The 25,285-nt window shown below is 40.8% G+C and overlaps 1 protein-coding gene across 1 annotated transcript in view; it reads left to right on the forward strand.

Annotated features, from left to right (window-relative positions):
- Window positions 1-2,111: 2,111 nt before the first annotated feature.
- pde4ba (phosphodiesterase 4B, cAMP-specific a) overlaps window positions 2,112-25,285 on the forward strand; it is a 163,751-nt gene continuing 140,577 nt past the window's right edge. The window contains exons 1-2 of the mRNA XM_076724409.1: window positions 2,112-2,560; window positions 19,956-20,050. Of these exons, the coding sequence (XP_076580524.1) occupies window positions 20,009-20,050 (42 nt within the window). The 5' untranslated portion in view covers window positions 2,112-2,560; window positions 19,956-20,008. The remainder of the gene's footprint in view (window positions 2,561-19,955; window positions 20,051-25,285) is intronic.

Genomic DNA, 25,285 nt, shown 5'->3' on the forward strand with positions numbered 1-25,285 from the left:
TAAACCAAGTGCAGCAGCCTCTGAGTGAACACGCTGAATCAGGACCTGAGCTATAATGTCAGATGTCACCTATTGAGGTACAAAGTGGTATTACAAGACCTGTCGGGCCCAGGTAGCTAGTTAGCATGCTAACTTCAGAAGATATCTCTGCAAAACAATACATAGACGTCATACACAGCTCATTATTTGAATGTTTTTAACTAAAATTCTTACCATATCTTACACATTACACCTTTTACCCCGTTTAGATTATTTTAGCTGGATTTTTATCCAAATGCATTTTGACAGTGCTCATAATGCATTTAACTACTTTCATGAAAAAGCTTCCCTGCAGCCTCTTTGGTTAATGTAGGTCAGTAAATATGAGCTCCAGTGGATTATGTGAGACAAATGTCACAAACTATATGTATTTGACAGTAAGAGTCATCTTTTTTAAGCCACGGAAAATCAGTGCAGAGCAGCAGAGTCTCACAGGGCTTAATGAATGGGGACAGACTGGAGACAGCATATGTGGAGTAATCACATACAACATGACCTGGTGACATGGTGACACACACACACACACACACACACACACACACACACACACACACACACACACACACACAGAGTCATGTTTCCATCACTTCAGAGGACATCACATAGACTTACATTCATTTCCTGACCTTGACCTAAACCTAACCTTCCATCTCCTTAACCCAAGTCCTTACCCTAAGAATTAATGATATATGTAATGAGAAATTACATTTTGTCCAACATAAGTAACACACACACACACACACACACACACACACACACACACACACAATTCAGTTACAAATTTATTATGGAGAACTCCCAGAACATGAGATCAGATGTTGACAAAGCATATTATATGAACTCACAAGAGAGTAATATTGCGTTTTTTCCACATTATTCTTCCTCTTGTTAGATTATTTACAGCAGCATGGGAATCATTTGAAGATGTCTATAGTTGTAAAAGGAGGCAAGTATAAAATATAGGTTATGGGAATTCACTGAGCTCATGTTGCTGAACAGTTAATGACTCTGGTGATACTAATCATACTGTGACAACAGGGATGAAAGAGAGAGAAACCCATCTTCACATTATGTGCTGACAATCATGGGATTTGGCTGGTGTTCACATGTGAGTTATGTGGAAAATTTCATACAGTTGATCAGAACTTCCCTGCTCCAGTGACTGAAGTAACAGTCAGCTCTGGTCATTTCACAATGCCAGAAACCAGGACGCACTTTGAGCGGTCACTGGGCTTATTATTTATTAGAGAGTTATAGAACTATTTCCTGATCTTGTACAGAATCCATAATGTCAGAAAACATACACACAATAGCTTTAAAGGGAAACTCCACAGAGCACTCTAACAGAATTGTACTCAAACGCAGCACTGGAGTGAATGTAATTAGCCTACATCCTGCCTTTAACCATCTATTTGTCCACTGTTGAGTTAACAATTGTACAAATGTTAATATTTAAAATAATATGACATTTAGTGAAATTCAATGTCCATTCAATGTCCTTTCAAGATTTATATGCAACAGTTTTTCTCAAGTGCAATAGAGCATATAACATTAGTAGTTTTTCTCATTGGAATATTGGCAATAGTACTTTTATGGGAAGTAGAATTTTTTCATGGCATTTACTATTCTTTTTATTATCTGTACATAATGTACATATATATATTTTTTTTTTCTGTATCCTGTACACTTTTCTTTTTTTTTTTTTTCTTTACCCTTCTGTGCCACCGATTTTGCTTTTTGTAATACTTGCTGGCTGTAATGACTTCATTTCCCCAGTGTGGGATCAGTAAAGTCTTATCTTATCTTAGCTTATCTTAAAAAATGATACAATAATATTGTATTGTTAATAAAAACCAAGGTTGTTATAAGACTAACATGCCAAATACTTAATCACTATGATGAGAACAATAAGAGCTGAAGTGTGTTTCTGGTCTCACTGATGCTTTACTCTGCAGAAAGCTGCTCTCTCAGTCACTGACACATCTCTGGTCCCACAGCAGTCTGAGATGCTCTGATCGCCTCTCTCTCTTTTTTCTGCCTCCCAATTGGTTCTCACTCCTCGTCTGCTCAGAGGGAGGGAGGAGGGACGGAGGTGGGAAGGACTGGTCGGAGGGGAACACCGAGTTTCTGATACATTTGATACGAGAAAGCATTCAACCCCCACCCCAAACAGAAAGGAGCCTGTGAATGGCACAACGGGATGCAACGAGCAAGCGCCAGTTTCATGAACGCACCAGTTTTGTTTCACTTATGTTTCAATGTCGGAAAAAGTGGACAAGCAAACAACCTCAGATCATGTGAATAGAATAACAACGGTTTAGGAGCGTGGATTGTCTTGTTCGTTGGGGACAGCTGTGGAGTGAGCATATCCCAGCAGAGGATGGCGAAAATAGTCGCTGATACGGAATGAAAGACATTTTTTGACGTGGTGACAGCTGCTCGCTCCGGTCCGTAAACAACGCGCAAAAGGCGTCGGGATTCCCTTTGTCCCCACGTGTGGATGAACTGTGGAGGAGACGAGGTAATCAAGAAGCCTTTCATTTTCGGTCATTTAGAAATTAGCTTGTGCAATTACATTTACTTTTTGATTTTGATTTTTTTTATTTTTTTATTTGCTAGACGGGGTTTTTAATTTGATCTCAAACGCCACAGTGAAGAACAGGGCTGACTGGAAATGGGATTTTGGAGACGTGGACAACATTTTGGTTGGCTTTGTTTGGCTCCTGTCACTGTTAAATACACCAAGTTCAGCCTAATCCGAGCCTTTAACCCCTGGTGCTTCCTTCTGTCTTTAATCAGCACAGTCCAAGGAGTCACTGAAACCAGACAAACCACAGCATCCCTGCTCTATTCATACGAACAAATGCAATGCAATTCAGTGCTGACTTTAAGATATTTTTCTGTCAAATATACACTTTAAGGTGTTTTACTATTTAATGTCATTCATTTGCAGCACATCTTTCACTTTGTAGGCTAAATAGCATGTTACCTATTGTTTTTTAATTGGATGAAGGTATATAGTCTTTGCTGGGCTCTAAGACATGGCAGTACACCTGCTCATTAGGATGCTTGCCATTGATCTACATTACATATGAGGGTCATATTTCCATCAGCAGTGTTATACTGTAAGTGTCATCCACAACTGCCTCAGTGCCTTGCAGGAGAGTGCTCATTAGTCCCAGCGGGAGACACACCATCCATGAGGATGCAGCCCGATGGTGTTGACCTGACCTGCTGTGAACAAGTGGATTATGTTATTGTCTAAAAGAGAGGCATCTATCAGAACCCATTTGCTACAGTTTCTTGCCGTCCAGTTGTAATCCTAACTCAACTCAACAACCCAAACACAGAGAGCTGTCAACGCGTCTGTCCGTCACTGAGCTTGGTGACATGATTTCTGATATTGCAGAGAGCAGCAGCTTTCCCTTTTATGGTGTCCTGACTCATAGTGGCTTCAAGTACAATGACATTTCAGATTTTTTGACAGACTTTTCAGACAGTTCAGTCTTGGCCTGTGTCTGCTGCAGTGGCTTTGTATTGCATTTATTGAATTTGTAAATTAGAGTTTGGTGGGCTGAGAATCTACTCAGATCATGAACCGTAAACCATCCTGGTACAATGGGAATTCCTTACATGGTGGAGAGGCAGTGCGGGGACTCCCAGTTGTGACAGATCCAAACCAGCAGGCTGTCCTGCTTTGTGAGGGAAACTGTGAACAGACACACTCTGCTGATTGACTAACTGGCAGGCGTATTTCCTCTCTCCAGCAGCTCTCTCTGTTTTAGTCATTTTTCTCGACACTCTATATCTTTCTCACATACCTCTCTGATTCTGCACCTTACGCATGCTCTGATATGCTCTCTGTGCTTCCTTGCTTGCCTTCCTTCATGCCTGCGTCTCTGCTATCTTTAAATCCTCCAGCTTTGCTCACATGCATTCCACATCTTCAGACTTCTGCCTCTCTCTTTGTCTCGCTGTCGTTCCCTAAGTCGATGGGAGAACTATGTGTGGCGTTATTCCTCCATGCCAGTCATTCCATCCAAAACTCAGGGTCTATTGATCTGTTGCCTTCCACTCCATCTGTAAATGTGGAAACCCATTGATTCGTGAGCAGAGCTCTTAGTTGAGAGACACCAGCATATTCAGCCCTGCAGCACGTGAGGAATGGCACCTAATACTGACTGTCAAGATTGACTTGTGCTAATCACAAATATTTAATTGGTATCATTATGGGGCTGAAATTGGTTACACTGGCCCACTTTGGGATTGTAATTGAGCACTCTATAATGTGGGCAGTTTGATTGCATTAAAAAGTGTGTGTGGTGCCAATGTGGGTTACATAGTGGGCTATGCATGCACATTAAACCTTTTTTTATTACAGTAATCACACATTCCGTAATGTAACACTCTGCGTGCATGTCAACCAATTAGCCTGCTTATGTACTGCACACTCACCCAGTAAGTGAATGCAATGCTGCTCTGCTCTCACAATTAAAAAGAATTCAGCTTTTCAGACACTGATGAAATCCCGGTGGTGGTGGTCTTTCGGCTGCCATTCTGGCATGTTTTATTTATGTATTGATTATTTTAAAGAGGTTGGGCCTGTACGCTCACTTCTTTTGTATTGGTGAAAGAGACAGCATACTGTCGGGGTGGGGACATAGGAGTGATAGCTCCTGCAGGATTTAACCCAGAATCAGTCAGTGCACACTTACAGTAACTCGAGAGGTGGTGGTCTGGACACTTCAATCCAATTCCCACTGGAAATAGCTGACCCATTTCTACTGTCATGAATCACCTTCTATACAATAGATAGGCAGTAGTAGCAGCAGTCGGTGAATAGCCTCACAAAGCCATACTACACTTTTTGAGATCCCTCTTTGTTATGAGATTGAAGTCTGATGAACATCCACTGAGAAGCGCTTTGGCCTGACTCATCTATGTCAACGCAATTATTGACTGCTTATGTGACTCAAGGGATCATGAGACGCACAAACCTTGTGAACTGCCTTTTCAACTGCTGCAGGTGTTGCTTTTGCAATGTCCCATTTCTCTTTTATTATTATTATTATTTCTGGGGACATTATAAGCTACTATTGGAGCCGGCAATAGAGTAATGAGAAGAAATAAGGGGAGAGGGAGATGAGGAATGATGTGCAGCAAAGGTCCCCTACTAGAGTAGATCCAGATACTTTGCAGTTCATGGTCGATGCCTGAACCCCTAAGCCAGCAGGGAGCCTCACATGGCCTATTTATATACCTAGTGTATTCATCAATAGCATTCAGTGGTAAGACATGTAAGTTTCCAAACACCTGCTTTGTTTTTCAAGGTTTAAAAATCATAAAGACCATTGTTGGCTCAGTGAGAGGTTGGTTCATCCATTCAGGCGTAGGACGGGTTTATGGTGATATCAGGAGTAGAGGAGAAGACTGTCAATCATCGCTCACACATCCTACTCAAAATGCTTATCAGACTAGAGTGAAAGAAATGGAATCATGGGCTGCCACTGCAAAGCTGGAAATCAGAGATTTTGCATGCGGACTTTTTTTTTTTTATCATGGAAGACTTGCTAGGTTATACTGTATAGCCTTTTTGATAACACCTTACTTCGCACTCTCTCAGCTGTACGCTTTCACACCTGGGAACTGCACAGTGTTGTGACACTGTACCCACTGGAGATTTGCTGACTGCATTTGGTCTTTCTCAACAACACCCTGCTTCATAACTGCATATTTTCACACCTCAAAGGTGTATATTTATGCTGTTGGCCATAGAGGACAGTCTCCAGAAACAGTCATCGGTTGTTGTTGAGTTTGAGGAGAACCATATGTTTCTCACTCAGTTCACACAAAGTTTGAGTCAGGCCTGTCTTTGCATTGCTTGTGTTTTTGCAGGTAAATACAGTGTGGTTCAAGCCCATTTCTGTTATTTAAAAGCTATTTATGCTGGTATTCTTTCATTCTTGAATGACACCATCACTATATTTGTACTGGCTTTTTTGGAAGTTGATGAAATACTCTTGGCAGATCCCCCGACAGAAGATGCATCTGCTAAAAATCCTCACACAGAGAGCTAAAAACAGGCGACTGTGGAGCATGCCAACAACCAGTTATCCCTCTTTTTGGGAGTTTACAGGGTGAGGATATTAGATGTGTTTACATGTACACAAATCTGTGAGTGCTTGTGTTTTGTAACCATAATATGCCAGCTGCTGGTGTACATTGGTGTTATCTGTCTCGAGTGCTGAGGTCAGCAGGCTGTTCTCTAGTTAAACAGGATACAGTGGAAGCGAGCTAGTTAGCTGGTAGGTGGTCATTCACTTAGTTTTTGGAGAATTGTCTGGGTTTTAACTTTGCTTGTGGTAATACTTGTGTATGCAGTACCATGGACTTTATGGAAATATTATGTTCTTTTGATTAGGCTGTTGTCAGCATTACCTTACAATTAAGCCTTTCCACTCTTTCAAGTTTTGCTTAGCTGAACAGCCTAATTTGTACAGACTGAAGTCAATTGAGGTAAAAAGCAAAGTAAAGATAGATAAAATAGATAAAATTGGTCTAAAAATGAATTGGTAGAGCTGGGCACGAGTCTAAAGCATAACAATGAAATTGATAAACAACAAAATTGATGAAGTCAATAAAATGATAAGACGTGATATCACTGCCAGTTAATTCTTCAAAAGTCTGCCATCGATGTTGTGTTTCATTCATAGGTTGTCCATTTGGCTGTAAACATTATGCCTCAAGCACATTTAAATGGATTTCCCATAAAATATAATGAAAGTTTTAGAAGAGGAACATATTACGTTGAATTCAGTTGACACGTATTCTTAGCTCGCCAACCTTTGGGTTGTTCAGACTGTTTGTTTGCTGCCTCATATGTTGTTTTTGCTTTTTATGGTAGTTGATAGTTGTTTTGTGCAAATAGTGTAAACATGATTGAGGAAGGCAATCCCCTTTCCCACTTTGGCCGAAGAAGATGTCATCCCCATGTGTTTCCTGTCATTTAGTTTAACAACAGACCTTTGTTCCTCCTTTTCCTGCAGCAACCATTTAGAAATCTCAAGCCATCTAGCCATCATTGGATCATCTTCACTGGGCAATTTTAAGTGGGCTTTCACTTGTCTGGTCGATAGAGACATGGCAGGATAATGCCCACAGCTCTATAGGCCAAATGGAATTGAAATATAATGGTGGAGAAGCAGGAGGAGCAGAGACAGCTGTGTGTGTGCGCATGCATTAAAGACAAAATTTGAGAAAGAAATGGAGAGTAAGAGGTCGTCAGGCAACTGTAATTACAACAGCGATAGTGCGAGCACATTTCATGATAATTGGGTTTTGTTGTCAAGCACAGAGCGGACTGAATTATTCCCATTTATCATCAACTTGTCAATACCTTAAAGCTAGAGCAGGTAATGTATCTTAGAGGAATCTTATGTTTGTTTAAAGTCTCTGCATCCTGACAGCAATCAATGAATCGGTATCCAGTGTCTGTAGCTGTTGCGGGTTTGTAGTAAGTTCATTATTTTGTTTACATTTATCTGATCTGATTGAATGACACATAGCAAGATATTCTTTTCATAATCATGATTGTGGGTGCGCTGCTTTCATGCCTAATACATTATGAAATCACGTGTGTTCTGAGACTTTATTCTTCAGGTGCAATCAAGGTCACCGAGTCTACCGAGCTGAGAGAAAAACTCAACTCTTTTCAAGGTTTGATTGCAAATGACGAGACAAGAAATTACACGGGCTTACAGGACTTTTGAATTCTGCATGTTATCTGCTCCCAACCTTGCCTCAACTCCAAAGTACTTGAGAAAACAGTCTCACCACAACTTCGAGTAGCACTCTTGAGCTTCCTTCAGCAGATGCAGTTTGCTCTGTCGTTATGCAAATTTCCATTTTTATGAGCACTTTAAGGACTTGCCCATGTTGACTTAAATGCTTGCTTCTCGGTTCATTCATGACCTTGGAAACAATTGTTGAGAAAACATTGTCCCCACAAGGTCCATTTAGTAGCTGTTCGAGAGCTTTTAGTCAAATCAGATGTCCTTCATCAGCAGAGGAAGATTGCCCCGTCGTCATGTGCACTGTGGCTGTCTAAGTCTGGATGTGTTGGATCTCAATTCAAGAATTAGATTTTTCTACCTGAAGGAGGCTGAGCTAAACTCCACAACCCTGATTCCATACACTGCCTAAAAAGTGAAGAAAAGACAGAGAGCGATGTGTTCTGGGAAATGTGCCTTCTTTTGACTAATTTAAAAGGCTGCAGCTGTCAATACCTGTTTATTGTACGATCCAAAGGCTGTTATTTTATTGTAGCACACAAATTGTGGGTGGTCCATTTTTAGCATCCAGTATAAGCACCCGTTTAGTCTTGTGTTGACAGAATGGTTTTTGGTCTCATTTTCTCTGTCCTGCTCGTCTGTCTCTCCCTTTGACTCTTGACAGTGTTCTTACGCGTATCATAAACTAAAGTGAATGGTCTTGGTTATGATTTAATCAGTGAGTACACAAAAGGACGCCCTCCCCCTCCTCTCTCTCATTGACTCTGAAAGAGTATTACCCTCACTAAGCTTGAGCTGACGGAGATGAATAGCAAGAAGAGATGAGCTAGATAATTGAGAGTAATTAACATGCCAAGCAGCCCGCTCATGTCTTCATGTTCAAGAGAAGCGGAAGCTAAAACTGATGAGTAGATTGAGGATTGGGTTTGGTTTTCTGTGTAAGAAACACTGGTGAGGGACATAATACAGATACAGTTTGGGTGAACACAGATCTTTCACATCAAACATTAAGCATTGCCTTAAATATAAAAATGCAGTTTTCCTATCAAGTGTTTCAAACAGCACATAAAGCTAAAAAATTAACAAATAGCAAACAGATTGCTTTTCAAACAAGGCCCAAATTTATCTTCCCCGAAACATTTCCCAATTTTTATTTTCAGTATGACCTCGTTTTTTATCTGCCCCCCTAACATCTCTGTAGGAGGTTTGGGTTGTTTTTTTCTATGTGTGCTGGGTGCACCTGCAGTCTGTGTTTGCACTTTCCAAACAAAGTATAATCTGAGGCAGAATGAGCAGCATCTAAGGTGCCAAAGGGGCTTAATGCTTGATCACGATCTGGCTTGCCATCTTTTTTGTTCACTTCTAACTTTTTAAATATTTGGAGGAAAATCCATAATTAGCAGCATTTTTTTTAAACTACTGTACATTGGTTCCAAAAACGACCGTTAAATGTGTGCTGCTGAGGATGAGTGCTGGTTCCAGTGTGATTTTCTGGCCAATAGACGTCTCTCACAGCACACAGGTGAGCTCAGGCACTGCTGTGCTTTGAGCTAAATCCTATGACATCAGTATTCTCACATGGTGATGTTTACCAAGTTTGATGTTTACCTTGTTAAACATATTAGCTTATCATATTAGCATCTTCTAATTCACACTAAACACAAATAATAACCCTACGACACCTAAATGCCATAGAACCATCATTAACATTAGTGATTATGCTTGTGGTTTTCCTGCTATGAAAAAGTCTGATTGTGTACTATGTTTGTGTCAAGAAGGTGCTCAGTACACCCATGCAGGAGGAGTCTAATTGATCTGGCAGGCAGTCAATATTCTCCTCTTACTTGATGTAATACCTCGGTAATCATTACCCTGGTGAACTGCAACAGCCTGAAAGCTTACTGTTTTGAAGCCTTCTAGACTGACACAGTGATGTGGTTGGTGATGTGTTTGCTGTTGATCTCAGTGGGTAAACACGTTGAAGACTGCCTGACACTGCTCACCTTTGGTATGAGAGGGTCACTGTAGGGTTATCATTGAATTATCGTCGGATTTTCCCTCTCAGTTCTCATGCCTGCCCAACTATAATTCAGTCAGGGCCAAATTAGTCAAAGAATATTTATTTGATACTGCAGAGATTCCATTTGGTGCTATGGCTCTGCCCTTCCACATGCTTACGTGAAACGCCTGAAGCAGGGAGAGCAGCAGCAATGACCCCATAGGGAACAGAGCAGAGCATGCATCAATGACAATGGAAATGACAGTCAGACATTGACAGTCTGACATTCTGTCAGACATAGCATGAAAGGTGGAGCTGGGTTTTAAATGGCTTGCAGAGGGAGCAGCGAGGGTAAGCAGGCTAGGACATCTTAAATAGAGCGCCGTGCTTGAGATATGCCAATAGAGTGTGAAGCAGAGAATCAGCTGAGCTGTCAGTTGATGTGGCTTGGTGTGTGATCAGCTGAGCCAAGGAAGCTAGAATGTGAATTGAGTTTCTGTTGGAATGAATTTACGCTATGCTTCGCCTCTGCTCAGTCACAGATACATTTGAACATGTTTGTATGTTGAGGGTCGTTGCATATTTAATGTGAACCGGTGTTAGCAGATAAATGGATTGATTAGCTCTTCACAAAGTTACCAATTACAAGAAATGATAATTCAACGCCCCCCCCACCTGCACCAGCAGCATATCCTCTCTGTATATTTGCTCCGTTGAGCAGTGATGTGTATGGAGTTGCAGCTGTGGACTTCTGAGAATAGAAACAATGAGGGGATTAACCCATGACAGCAGTCTGGTTATGATTGTGTCAAACGCTAGTTGATCCCATGTGTAATCCCATGTCAAATGGATTGTGTGTGAAAATGGTATACAGTAGTACTTAGCAGCTAAAAGGATGTGTGTGGAGAGGGAAATGGAGCAGTGCCAGTGCAAACACTACGCTGTGGCATTTCAAATGTCATTAGTCGTGTGCTTTTCACTGGGGTTTAATTTTAGTTTCTTAATGCCTAATTAAAATCCATAATCATTAAGTCTGGAAAAAAAAATGCAATCTGGAGAACATACAATAAAATATAAATATCAAAAAAAAAAAAGAAAAAAGTAATAATATACATTAAGAGCAAATTCATTTTATTTCCTTAATGCCCAGTTCAAGTCCACCATCATAAATCTGAAAAAATGGATTCTTGAAACCAAATAATAAAATAACTATAATATCTATAAATAGTAAAAATATAATAAAAGCAAGAAAATGCAGTAAAACCAATCAAAGATTACAAAAGGAAAATAATGGTAAAGTATTCTAATCCAAAGCTTAACCAGGTTAAAAATATACTTTTTACTTTTATACCCAATTAATAAATCTAAACCACGAGTGAAAAAAGGAAATTTTTGTTGATCTGATTAACTTCCACACCTTAATGACAGACGACAGAGAAATATATTGTCCGGCATTTATGGAACTTCTCCGCGCGCACACACACACACACACACACACACACACACACACACACACACACACGTTGCTGTTGTCCATCTGCTTCTGCGTTTGTGAGAAAATATGCCACCTCTGCCTCAGTTGTTTTTTTTTTAGAAAACACTTTTTCTTATAATGAACACAGTTCGTGTGAAGTCCCTACTGTGAGTGTTTATAACCTCCAGTGCACACTCAACAGGAGTGCAGCCCTCTCTGTGATTGCTCACCCTTCATTAGAATGACACTGTTTGTAGGAGCGAATAAAAGAGGGACGCTAATCAAGTTTTTTTAATTGTCTCAACAAGAACTTATGAGAAAGCACTTACTTTTCACAGCTGATTTCCCAAAGACTTAGTCAAGTAGGGGGTGCTCGGAGAGACAAGGCTGTGTGTGTGTGTGTGTGTGTGTGTGTGTGTGTGTGAGAGAGAGAGAGGGAGAGAGAGAGAAATGACAGCATCCACATCAGGATGTGAAAATGGAGAAGAGAGCGACTGAAAGAGAAACACAGATAAAAAGAGAGACTTTGCTCATTAGGAGCTCCCTGAGCACCAGTTTTCTGTCTCACCCTGATGATCTCTGTGAGGAGGAAAATCTCCAGACAGAGCGGACTGGAGCCAGCTGATAAACTAGTCATCATTGGTCTCGATGAGAAGCTTCTCAACAGCTGCTGGTTCAGGACCTACAATCAGCATGAGGGGCGTTTAGGAATGAGTTTAGAAATATGATTTAATGTCGCCTGTTGTGGAACCCTCATAATTTTAAGATTAGTGAGAGGATGAAATAAATAATGTGGTCTTAAAGATCAGCAGCCTCTTTTTTTCAGTGTTAGTCCTGAGACTAACTGACTTGGTAAACCTGAGTTTTGAAAAAGAAAAAAGTAAAAAACCACATTTGTAGAAAACGTGGGAACAATGAATCTATTTCCACTCCTCTGACCTCTCGCTCTGTGATTTTTCTCCTCGACACTATTCTCATGTGGGAGGCGTTCAAGGCCTGTAGGCTGCCGAATGATGTGATAACATAGTTTCAGAAATATCTATCCATCATAAAGCATATTCAATGTGTCGTGAAAGACGTATTTAATGCTGTCCTTTGTTCTCACACAAGTTGTGACGATCTTAACATGGGTGTGTTCCTCATGTATCACTTTGTGATATGAATGGCATGTTTGTACTCTTCACTTGCTGCTTGTTGCAGTCGAGGGTAAAGTTATTGCCAGTGTGATAAACCATTGTGCGGTGTGACATCTCACAAGACTTCAAACTCATGGACCACTTACTCAAACTGGACATCCTGGATTATCTATCATTACCTTCCTGGTACCTGAAACACACACAGATGTACAAACCTTCTTGTGTTTGTATTCATGACTGATTCAGATTTTCCAGTTCACCTGAGCTGCATGTCTTTTGACTGATAAGAAAACCAGAGGGACCATAAGACCATTAAGTCCTCCAAATTAACCAACAAATACATTGTTCAAGTCCTGACACTTCTGTTGGCAGATGAGCGTCATTTTTCTGTGCCTTCCAAAACAGTCCAAAAAAGTCACTGTTAAAAAGTAATTCGGTATTGGCCTTGACTAATAGAAGTTTGAACCCACCGAAATAGAGTTTTTTCTGCCTGAATATTTTATTGAATTGAATTAATGTATTATTATTATTATTATTTTTTGCAAATAGATGCTTGCAAATGAATGAAACGTTCTGACAGTCCGCAGGTGGGCCGTGGGAATATTATGAGTTCTTAACTACAATGTTACAGTAATGTAGCTAGCAGATCGCTACTCTATAGAGAGTCAACCTAAACTGGCTAGCTGCATCTGAATGCTGATAATTCACAGATTAAATATTTTGTTTGTTCTTGATATGAGGCCAATTTGTTATTATACAGTTCTAGAAATTCAGAAACGCAAGTTAATAGGTTAATCGTCCATCAGTGGTTAACAACATTTGGCTGTGTCATGGTTAAAGTCATGGCAGTTCTAGTTTAAGCTACACAACCATGGAGGAGGTGTGCACAGAAGCTGTTTTTCCATGAATATACCATTAATGTCTGGTGTTTTGTTAACTCATTCACCCACCCTGACCTTGTTCCTACATGAACCTTGTTGCTCTACAATAACATCAGCAGACTTTCTCCTTTGGCGCTATCATAACTACTTCTGCCACTAGAGGGCTTTGTCACTTGAACATAAGTTGTTTTGGGGCACTTGTTGATGATTGTTTCTGTTGTTCTCCTTTGGATGAAAGCCTCCTTCAGACAGTAAATTAATGAGTGGAAGTTTGCTTTTTCATGAGTGAATCCAGAGTAAACACAAGGTCTCATGTAGTAGCAGACAGGCCACTGTTACTTCAGATACGGGATCAGCAGCTGAACTGCAGCAGCAGCAGCAGCTTAGGGTCACAAACTCACAAATTTACAGACATGCCAAGATGTCTCCTTACAACAGGAACACATTAATGTACAAACAAAAAACAGAAACATTTTAATAGGGCACATGTTGTTGTATTTTGTCTTTCAATTTAATACCAATTACTGCAGCCAATTGTAAGTTTTCTGTCATGGAGAAAAAAAATCCTCCAATGCTGGGGCGGAAAACTGGTGTTGTTGACCCTTAATTAGCCTTTATAGTGACCTCCACTTCAGTGCTAATATGCAAGTGCAAGTATGGTTTCATGTTTTTTTTTATAGTTATCTAAAACCTTGAAACTGCAGTTGATAATTTCTCCATTTTTACTCCTGTCTCTGCGCACTAATGAAAAAGAGTCACGTAACAAATCTTTTGCTCAAGTTGAAGCATTCTCATCTTTCCATCTGTATGCATCAAAGTTAGGCAGGGCATCATTTGTCACTTTTTAAAAGCCCTGAAAGGCTCCCATCAGACAGAGTGCCACTGCACTCTATGGTCCCGTGACAGTTTTAGCGGCTTTAAAAAGCAAACTACTGGCCTCAGTGCCCTCTTCAGACAATACATCAGAAAGAAAATGCAAATGACAAAAAGATAGAAAATGCATCACATTTTTCCCATCTACAACAGAAAGGACCAAATATGTATGGGCATTATGTAACTAGTGTCAGAAAATCTTTGCCTGGACATCTGTGTGCTTTGAAGTGGATTAGTACAGAGGAACCAGTACTGGATTCAAATCGTAAAACAATTTATATAAATTGCTTTTCTTCCAGTTCTGGAGGAATGAAAATAAAATTGCTTTTCTGCATTTGGTAAATTGTCATAATAAATTCTGTATCCTCACTTGCAGGTGCAATTGTGTAGTTTTCTTTCACTGTTTTACTGAACCAGAATTTGAAATGTGTGAAAACTGTTAAAGGGAAAGCTTTTACATTAAAAGGTATGAGGTGAGAATAAGTTAACTGATTATTTCTAAACAGTATCTCGCAGTTTATGTAAAAAATAAAAAACTGAACTACTGAAATACTGCCAAAACTGTAGATATTCTCCTTCAGTTACAGTAGCAGACCACCGCTGAAATACATTCAATCATTAGGTTATAACACTGAGCTTTTTATAAAACTCATAACTGTGCTGCTATAAATAGATTATACTTACAATAAATTTACCAGTACTGTGCAGTATATGTATATTGTTCATGTAAAGACGAGGGCACTCTTGCTTTGTTCAAGCTGACAGCCTTATTTAAGAGGAAGAGTGTGAAAAACTAATTCCTATGCTACACATCTTTAATAGTAATTCTTCAAGAAAGTATTTGAAATATATGAAGTTGTTCACTTATGTTGAGTGACATGCTCTGAATGTGTACTGAATATTCATTGTTGGCCATCCCCTCTCCCCCTCGTCTCTGTCAGTGGTGCTTAATATATTAAAATGTCCTCAGTATGATCTTTAAAATGTATGGCCTGTCGTGGCAATGGATGACAGATCGCAGCTCTGCACTGTGCCGCTGTATCACACAGGGAAACAAATATAAAACATAAAATAGATAATGGATTGGACTCAGTGATGACAAATCCAGATCTTAAAAGACTGATTGGGATGGGGCAGGAAATGTGACAGAGAGATCTCTGTTTTTCATTTTATTATGGTTGGATTTGTCCACACAACATTTTATCTTTTTATCTTTTGTTGCATGCCTTTCATCTGCTGGCATGATGCAAGAGCATGACAGAGGGAATCAAGGAATGGATGCAGACAGGCTGGATGCTACTGCTCTATTCCTGTAGCATTTGATTTCCCTTCATTTCTGTTTTTTCACCATTTTCACTGGGCATCCAGACGGATTGTCACATATTCATCCGTCCCATGGATCACCATGTTATAATCAGGATTGTAACTCCTCAAGTTAGACTAACAAAGAGCAAAAAGCAGAACAGGCCCAAACAGTTGACGAGCAGACACGTTCAGGCTCTAACTTAAAGCCAGGTAACAGAAATGTGGACCAGAAGACGGGTAGACTGAGAGGTAGACAGCCAGCTGCTCAGATCCTGTTTCCCTTCTTCTGTCAAGTGTCCCACTGCACCACTCAGTCAACAGAACAGAACAGGCAGGCGGAGTGCTTGTTATCTGTGCTCTGTTAGGCTGATACATGACATGCTCTGTTGAAGACACCTTTCAATGACTCTGTTGCATGTGAACCCGAGTGTTTGTGTGAGAGGTACAAGATGAGATGCGACAGGACAACTTGTCACATTTTGCCATGACGCCCGCCTGGCATTGTCTCCCTGTGCAACAGTTGAAATTAAATACCTGCGGTGCAGGCTGGGAGTTTTCCAGGTGTTACTGTATATGATCCATTGCCTGCCTGATGGCTTGGAGATGAAATGTTTGCCTTTATAATCAAGCAGCACTTAGACACAAATGAATAAGGCTGCTGCCTGGTTTACACAGTGAATAGTAAACAGTGCAGCACGTGGCAGCAGCTATGTATTAGGCACAGCATCCAATAAACAGCCTGCTCTTCCAAACAGTGAACGATATGGGGCTGCAGCTTCAGACAGGGTCAACAGGTTCTGTCCCCTCTCGAAATGCAGAAAGTCTGGACAAAAACAGGTGATTCTCAAAGGACTGCAACAAAATGCAAAGTCTGCTCTTGAAAAGTTTGTCAGACTTTCCTTAGACAGGGGAAAAGGCAGGAAGCTTGTTAATCAACCTTATTTATTCTTGCTTCTTTACGTCTTTCCTCACATACAGAGAGTCCGCAAACTCTTGTGGATGGAAAGTTGTTGAGATATAAGACGAGTGAGGACGAAAATGATTTTTGCTTGCTCATGCGCATTGCTTCCAGTTAGCAAGTGGTGTTATTCTTTCACCACTGTTTAATTTTGACAATGCAGTGCCTTTGTACTATGATAATCAATGCACACAGTTTCAAATGTAAAAACAATGATTCTCAGAGAAAGAAATTCATAAACACTTTTAGGATTTCCAGCAACTCTATGGTTCTACGGTGGCCCTGAAAGCTCAATGCACTGCACCTTATGAAATGTCATGCAAATAGACAAAACACAAGCAAATTAAGAACATCTTCACCAAACAGGTGCAGCATTTAGGAGAAGTCCTGCAAAAATAGAAAACACATACAAAAGCACAAAACAGTATCAAACACAGAAATGCTGCAAATAAAACAGACAACAGCAGAAAGTGTTTCCAGGGAGCACTTAAAGGTGCTGCACATGGCTGGGATATGCTTGCTGTTGCCACAGTTTGTGACTCATGAAGTTATTGAAGTCAACTCACAGTAAGTGTTTTGGAGAATGAACTAAAATGTCAGTTGTTTTTTTGGTGAGACAAGCGTTTCAGCTGTGTCTGGACTCCTTTTCAACACTTTGTTAATATCCCCTGGAAACACTCTCTGTTGTCTTCTGTTCAACTTGCAGTGCACTGTTCTGTTGAGAAAGGTACACCTTTGAAAAGCGTTCACTGAATTCACAGTGACAGAAATGTGTTCACTGTAGAAATGTCTGTGATGTTGTGCTCAGTGTCACCACGTCTGCGACGTTCTCTGTTTGACTGCAAGCCGAAGAGAAGACCATGTGACAGAGTGCGTCCTCATTTTAGGAAAGCAGAGGAAGCTTTAACTCAACAATGATTGTTCATACGAGTAGGTTATTGCCAAGCCATTAAGTACAGATATACACACCCCGACAGCACTCCTAACAGCTGCTAACATATGCGTGCATGTGTGCTTGACTGACCTGTCTTCACACCTGTCTGCCTTAATGCTGTTGATTAGGCAGAAGTAAGGCTTATGAGGATACCCCAGAACACACACACACACACACACACACACACACACACACACACACACACAGCATAATCCTTGTTAGTACCATTATGCATCATCCCCTGAGGTTACAGCACTAATCTGTGTTCATAAACTGCCTTCTACATCAGTGTGTCAAGCACAATTTTCAGATCTGCTCTGAAATGCAAAATTATTGTAGGAGCTAATTATCTGCTAATGGTGATAACTGATTATCATCCCTACAGAGACGCCTTGCCACAGATAATTTCCTCTATGAAATATATATTCAAGGCATTTTTAATGAAATACCCAATTTATGTCATTCAGCTTAATGAGCCCAACAATTGTCAAAGAAAATATTGTGGAAATAGTCTTCAGAGGAATACTCTGTGCTTTGTTACACCGCCTGTTTTCCTGTCACTGCAGTTAGGAGACGTGATGGTGGTGTTTTTATGTAATAATGATGTCTCCTCTTAGCTCTAATCAAGCTGAAAGTCGTCCATCTGCTTCAAGGGCATGAACTGTCCTCAAGCATTTGATTTCTTATCATGTAACAGGATATGTGTCATCTCCAAATGGGAACATTGCCTTGTTTGCATACAGCTTAAAGTAACAGTTAGACATTTTTGAAAACAGACATTTATTTTTCCTTTCTTGTGGAGTTACGTGAGAAGATTGATACCACTCTCATGTCTGACCTTTAAATGTGGAGCCTGCAGCTGGTAAGCTTAGCATAACACAACAGAAATAGCTAGCCCAACAAAACAGACTGCAGCACCTCTGAAGCTCACTCAGAAACATGTTCCGTCTCCTTTGTAGACCAGCTGAAGTGTAAAAATGCCGACTCACTGTTTTTCGTGGGATCAAACGAGGTATAATGTGTTGATTAGTGAGCTTTAGGGGTGCTGATAGGTGCATTTGGAGAGAGCCACACTAGTTGTTTTCCCAAGTTTCCAAAGACCTCATCTAGTCTTCCTCGCTGATTTTCTCTGACTCTCCCTCCCACTTCCTCTGCTTCCAAATTTCACACCTCATTCTTCAATCCGTCTTTAACCTCCAGCCTTTTCTCTTTACTTCTTTAAATCCTCTTGGACCTGCTTGCTTGTAGCTCTCTTTGCCATTCTCCGTCTCCATCTTCGCATCGTTCTCTGAAACTCTTCTCATCTAATTTCTTGCCCAAAACAGTCTCTTTCATCTTCTTTTACCGTCAGGCCCTCCTTCAGTATTACTTTCTACCACTGCTGATGCTCGCTTCCCCCTCTTTCCTTACAGTGAAGATTGGGTCACAGGAGGAACATATGAGTTCTTGGAGCCTTTTAACGAGTGCCTAAATTGGCTCATTAGAGAGAGGCTCAGTGGCTGTGGAGTCAATCTTGTCTGCTGCTTTTGAATGATTAGTGTGGGGGTGGGGTGGGGGGAATTAAAGTGTTTTTCATGATTTTACCTGAACTGTCTTTATTTCTTTCGTCTCATATTACCAGAATGTCTTTTACCTGGTCCAGGTAATGTCTTCTGTTTCCACTACAGTTTCTATTACCTTTATTATTGATGCACTTTTTAACCTGGGCTTTATAAGGGGTCTGTGAATAATGACTATTATTGTTGTTGTTAATATAGATTTCATATCTGTCTTTACCCGTACTTATACACTGTTGGTGCAAATCTAATTTCATTCAAACTACCGATGTTGCAGCTCCAATCTAACCCTGATAGATTACCCTGATAAATTAATTACTGCTATTTTTTCTACATGAACCATCTTTTCTCAACACTGACTGACTCATAGGAAAGGGAAATGAAAGGAAGAGAGACAAAAATGAGTGCAACAAGGGAGCGATCATGTTGCCCATCTCAATCAGTCTGTTATTTTTATGGGGCCTTAAAGAATATCTTGCACATCATCACAAAGCGGTGCATCATGGGGGATTTCAGTGTGCCATACAGCAGTGTTATCGTGTTGATCTATCACTTGCAGAATGCCCCTCAATGGAGCAATATTGAATGCAAGGCTGTTTTGTTTTGACTGCTTTGCTATACTCTCCCTCATAGGGAGACAAACCAAAATGACTGAAAAAGACACTTTCATAAAGTCAGTATTGATGTACGGGGAACTGGGTGTACATTTGTGTGTTTTTTATAAGTACTCTGTATTGCCAAAAATGGTGGGAATGTTGCAGACTTGCGCCAAAAAGAGGTAGTACATGGGCTTGGAAAGAACTGAACAATAAAAAAAGTTCAATAAAAATGTATTCCCCAGTCTAACTTTGAAAAAGTGGAAATTGAAAAACTCAACAGCAGTGTATCTGTCAGGAAACAATCTCCAATTACTGAAGATTATCCACTTACCTTACTGTCTGCAGTTTTCATTGCAACAGAATCACAAAACGCACACATTATACAGAATGATTTGTGTATGTGTCTTCCAGGTGTACATGTGAAGCTGCCGTGGTTGGACAGCGAGGGAGATACTCGAGGAAACATGAGGAAGAGCAGGAGTGTTCTCACGGTGTCTCCCAACAGTGTAAGTCAGCGTGTCCCCAGTATATCTCACCAGTTACACAGTAGGCTGTACATACCAGAGACATCAGTGGAGATGGGGTTTGATGGTGTTGTTCATAAAGTGTTGACCCTGTAAAGAAAGAGCCCTCATTAGTGCTCCGGATAGAAAGCGACCTACAGACATTCTCACAAATTCATCAGAAAATGTTCAATTCAACAACAGAGACAGGAAAAGAGACAAGAACAGAGACAACAGACAGAAAACCCAATGACTGAGAGAGACAGAGACCGATTTATATAGGAACAGTCTGGATAGTGGACAATTAGGGGAATTCAAGAGTTTTCAACTGACAAAAGCAGTAGTGGTTTCTAGTGGAGGCTGTGTGGCAGGCGGAGGATTCAGGACAGTTTACTTTCTTCTTTGAATGCCCTCAATCGCTCCTTTGCTTGTTAGTCTTGCTGTGCTTTGACAGATCTTTTATTTGCTTTGCCTGGCTCTGTCCTCCTTCGTCATGTCTCTTTTGCGCAAATTTTCTCTTTTGTTAGCACCATAGCTCCCATTTTGCTCTTTTCTCTTATTTCTGTCTCTGATATTTCTCTCTTCTCCCTGCTTTCTGACTCACAGGTCTTAAACCCCACAGGTACTGGTGTTTGCACATGTTGTGTGCACGTCCTGCACCTATGTCTTAATTTTATCTACTACTCATCACTGCTACCAGTTTACAGTAATGTATGCATGTGGACAAGTAAGTGTCATCACAAAAATGATAATGATGTCCGACAGTGTTATAGAAGTGTATTGATCAGTGGTGGAGTACCATTTTACTTATGGTTAAATTTACACACCGAAAAGCACTTGATCTAGATTAGGACAAAATGTGGGTCACTGCATCCTCAGTATAGTTACGTTAATCACTTCGTAAAGGCAATGGAGAGATCTTATATATTGACTGGATGTATAAGATTACACAAAGACTGAAGGCTGCAAAGTCGAGTGCTTTTAACAATCGTCTTCTTCCCTGAATGGCACGACCCTCCATCTGCACAGTAACTTAATGTAAATTGCTTTTGGAAATCAATTTGCATTCACTTATAGGAGGCAAGATTGTGACAGCTAATGTTCATGGATCTGGACATTCACTGTATGGACAGAAACATGCCGATGCACTCTACAGTGGCTGTGGGTGTTTGGTACTATTGCTCAAACAGTCCATAGCTGAAGGTGTGGGTGTGCATTAATCAGTCTTTTTCTGTATCTCTTTCTCTTTCCATCTAAGTTTGAACATTGTGTACTTTGTCCTTTATTTGAAGTTCTTTCTTTCACTAATGCCTTCATTCCACCGGCACGGCTCTATGATGGTGCATCTGTGACGCGGTCTTGTTCCTTTCTCTGCACGGCTTCATACCGCACTGGGAGCGTTTGGCCTGTGGAGGCTGTTTTGGGTCCTGATCCAGCCATGTTCTTCGGGAGGCTGCAGAGTCTGGTTCCAACACCAACAATCCCCCAGTGCTCCAAGCTCTCAGTCAGGGCAGACTCCACTCAGCTAATAGGGCCACTAGCTGCATGTATAACTGAGCTAACGAGCTAACAGCAGCTAGTAGCTACAGCAAAGAGTATAGTGAGCAGCAGTCAGTGGTTACTGTGGTGATATGCAGCCCCCCATTTGTTAGGACTAACCTTCCTCAGGTGTAAAGATATATTCTCTGATCTTGTACTTTAGATGTCATTATGTATAAAGCAAATGGCTTGAAAGGGGATTTTTCACAGCATATCTACCAACCACTCAACGTCAGATAAAATACATTTAAAGGAAAATTAAAAACAGAAGCAAGTAAAAGACAATAATTTAGCATTTAGAATGATTAAAATCGAAAATTAAGCTCTTAGCTTGTTCTTGTTCATCACCAAACCAAGAACTCACACTTGTTGTATTGTTATGATCATGTGTTACCCACGTACAGTAATGTGCAGCAGTGTGTTGAGGTAGGACACTGTTATTGGATTTCAGCTGTAAGAGAAAAGATTTGGTTCAGATGGTGATGCTCAGCTGGGATTAGATTTGAGTGGTGTGTTGCATTGATGATTTGATGGTGTTCGGATGCAGAAAGTTTGGTGTGTGGTTGGCTATTTGTGTACAGCGAGCAGTATGCACAAGGATTGGACTGACTGCTGTCTGTCTTGGGTGTGTGTGTGTGTGTGTGTGTGTGTGTGTGTGTGTGTGTGTTCATTCTTGGACAGTGGTGTGCTGAGGGGTGGACAGATAATGTCTCTGCGCCCAACAGACCTAATGGCCTCATTCCCATGCAGATCACAGCTCTGATCTGATCACCTCTGACTCTCCGTCTCAGCCTGCGTGTGGATGTGCTCCAGTGTTTGTCTACGACACTGTTCTTGAATGCATACCACCATTTGTATGTGACTCTGCATATTTATGTGTGTCTCCATGCTTATCTCAACAGGCGCAGACACAATTACAGGTGCCTTAAGCATTCGGCCAACCTTTCACTCATTCCATTCATCTATTTAGGGTTTGCAGAGAAGTGTGTCTGTTCACACATTACGCTCATCAAGTCGGTCCACACCCTGTAAAACATCCATCTGAGCTGATAGCTTTAATTTAACCTCATTGTCTCCTCTGTAATTCAGTAAATTATTATTATTGTTCTATTAACTAAGTATGAAATTCAGTACCTATTGGTAGCTTACAGTTCTTGTTAATGTTATATGTGTTATTTTTGTAAGTAAACCCACCACCACAACCTATGTTTCTGTTTACCTGACGGGGAGGACTGCACAGTTTGTGACTGTTTTGTGTCAGACTGTGTAGCCTGATGTAGTTTTACCTGCTTTTAACTTTGACCAAATCCTTCCCTACCTTATGGCACTAATTCAACATTTTTGGAAAACTTTCCCATAATAACAAGCTTTTTGTTTTTAGCCTCGTAGATTTTCTGGCGTAAATCTAACCAAACCTGAACCTTAGAAGTAGCACATGAGAAAACAAGAAAACAATCCTGTTTGTAAAATGTACTGGCCTTGGAAGGTGCTTGTTTTTATCAGTTGTCTCCTCCTGTTCTTTTATGTATTTTTTCCTCCCTTCTGACTCTTAATCTCTCTCGCTGTCAGTTTTTCTCTGTCTTCTTTTCGCTTCCATCTCTTGCCTGTCGCTCTCTCTCTCTCTCTCTCTCTCTCTCTCTCTCTCTCTCTCTCTCTCTCTCTCTCTCTCTTTCGCTTTCTCTCTCTCTCACTCTCTCTTTCTCCAGCTCTGGGGGTTGAGCTTGTGTTTACAGGGAGCACAGGTCAAACTGAACAGCTGTTCATTCTCCAATTAAAGAGCTTGGCGGCTGAGGGTTGAACCTTAGCCAGCAAGAGCAACATCTCTCAGCCTTCTTCCTATCCTCTCCGCTCTGTCCTGTCCTCGGCCCCTCTTCTCTCTCTTTAATGACATCTGTCTCACCTCCCTCCACTGTTCCTATTTTGGTTTTAATGAACGCCGTCTGTGGAATAACTCCCATCTCTCCATCTCCCTTCTGTGTCTGGTCAGGAGGAGTGATGCTGGTTACCACAGCAACAGTAACTGTTCTCTCCCGAACTGTGACCTCTTGCACTTTGCCTGTCAGTCTGTCGCCTGCCGTTGTTTTGAGTTCACGCCTTGTCATTCTCTGAACGTCCTCCTGTTACGTCATCAGTGTGGTGCTTTAGCGTCCCTGCACTCAAAAAAGTAGGATATTTAGTTTCATATAAGCCACGGTCTGTGTCATTCTTTTGTCAATGCTCTTCCCTCTGACATTTTGTGTGTCATTAACAGTGACGGTGTTTTTCAAATTGCATGCTAACCATGGCTGTGAATATTAGAGGGACACCTCTGCAGCAGGAAAGCATCACATACAATATCCACAAATAAATACCCCAAATAATAGAAGAGAGAAACATGATCATCACAGTCTCCCAAAGCTGAATAAAAGAAGGGAAACTGCTGCTTTTGAGGTAGCAAGCGATGATGCTGTTGGAACAAAAAGATGAACAGAGAAGCAGCATGGATTCAGTCTGTCTTCTCTGTCTCTCCAATAAACTGTCCATGCATAAATAAATAAATGAAGCTGAAATCTTTTCAAAATGGCCTTCAACGAATTACACCAAGCATGTTTTTTTTGCTCCGTCCTCCAACAAGCTAAATTTATTACACGTCACAGGTTTCTATTGAGAGGGAATGAAGACAATTTATTTTATCTGTTGTCAGAGACGCAGGGATCGGGCTATTTCACAGCGATAAAGAAAAGATGATGATAAAAGAAAGAAAGGAGAGATAATAATTCACCAAACAGTTTTATTAATATCCTGTTTCTCTGTCAACCTCAAGGGAATATTTCATCACTTTTAGCAGCCTATAAATCGAACTGAATGGAGTTATTAGTCCTGAAATGGCCTTTTATTCAAAGGCATCAGCCTTATCTGCATTGTTGCATGAAAATCTTGTTAAGCGTTTCCCCAGTCCGAACTTTCATTGTGTTCTTTGATTTCTCTTACATCTGTCAATTCATTTTAAAAGCTTTGACGTAGTTGAAACCATTAACAATAACTAGCACAAAAAGGGACACTCACCAGTCTGAAAACGTGATTTAAGAAGAAGAAAGTGCTTTATTAAGACCTCAATGGAGAAATGTAATTTTTACGCTCTGCTGTTTATTATTCATTCATTCCTGTAGACATACGGATTTAAATGTGACAACAGTGCTTGTGATTTTCTTCAATGCACCCTCTTCAATAAGCACACACTGACACAGAGAGCACAAACACATATCAACCAACCAGCATGTTTGTTTCATTCATGTATTCTCACAGCCCTTTATTTGCAGTATGCTCATACACTGGGTGGATGTGTGCTTGTTGTGCATGCACAGGTGGGTGTTTCTGTGTGTGTGTGTGTGTGTGTGTGTGTGTGTGTGTGTGTGTGTGTGTAGAAAATGCATATCCTGGATACGATGCATGTTTGCATGTGCACTCTGCTGGAAGCTCTGCTCAGCTGTAGATGAATGTGTCTTATTTCATTCAATACTCATCACTCTCCTTCAGTTGCTCAGCGCTCCCCTCCCTCCCTCTTTCTCCCTCTCTCTCTCATCTTTCTATTGCTCTCCCCTCTCCAGCTATCCCCCTCCCTTCCTTCCTCACCCTCTCTCGGCTTTTTGTCACCCTTCTCTGCATGTCCTCCGTCTCATTGCCCTGCCCCAGCTGTTCTCCCTGTTATCCTCGCACTTA

Source organism: Chaetodon auriga, chromosome 3, assembly GCF_051107435.1.
Source record: "Chaetodon auriga isolate fChaAug3 chromosome 3, fChaAug3.hap1, whole genome shotgun sequence".
NCBI lineage: Eukaryota > Metazoa > Chordata > Actinopteri > Chaetodontiformes > Chaetodontidae > Chaetodon > Chaetodon auriga.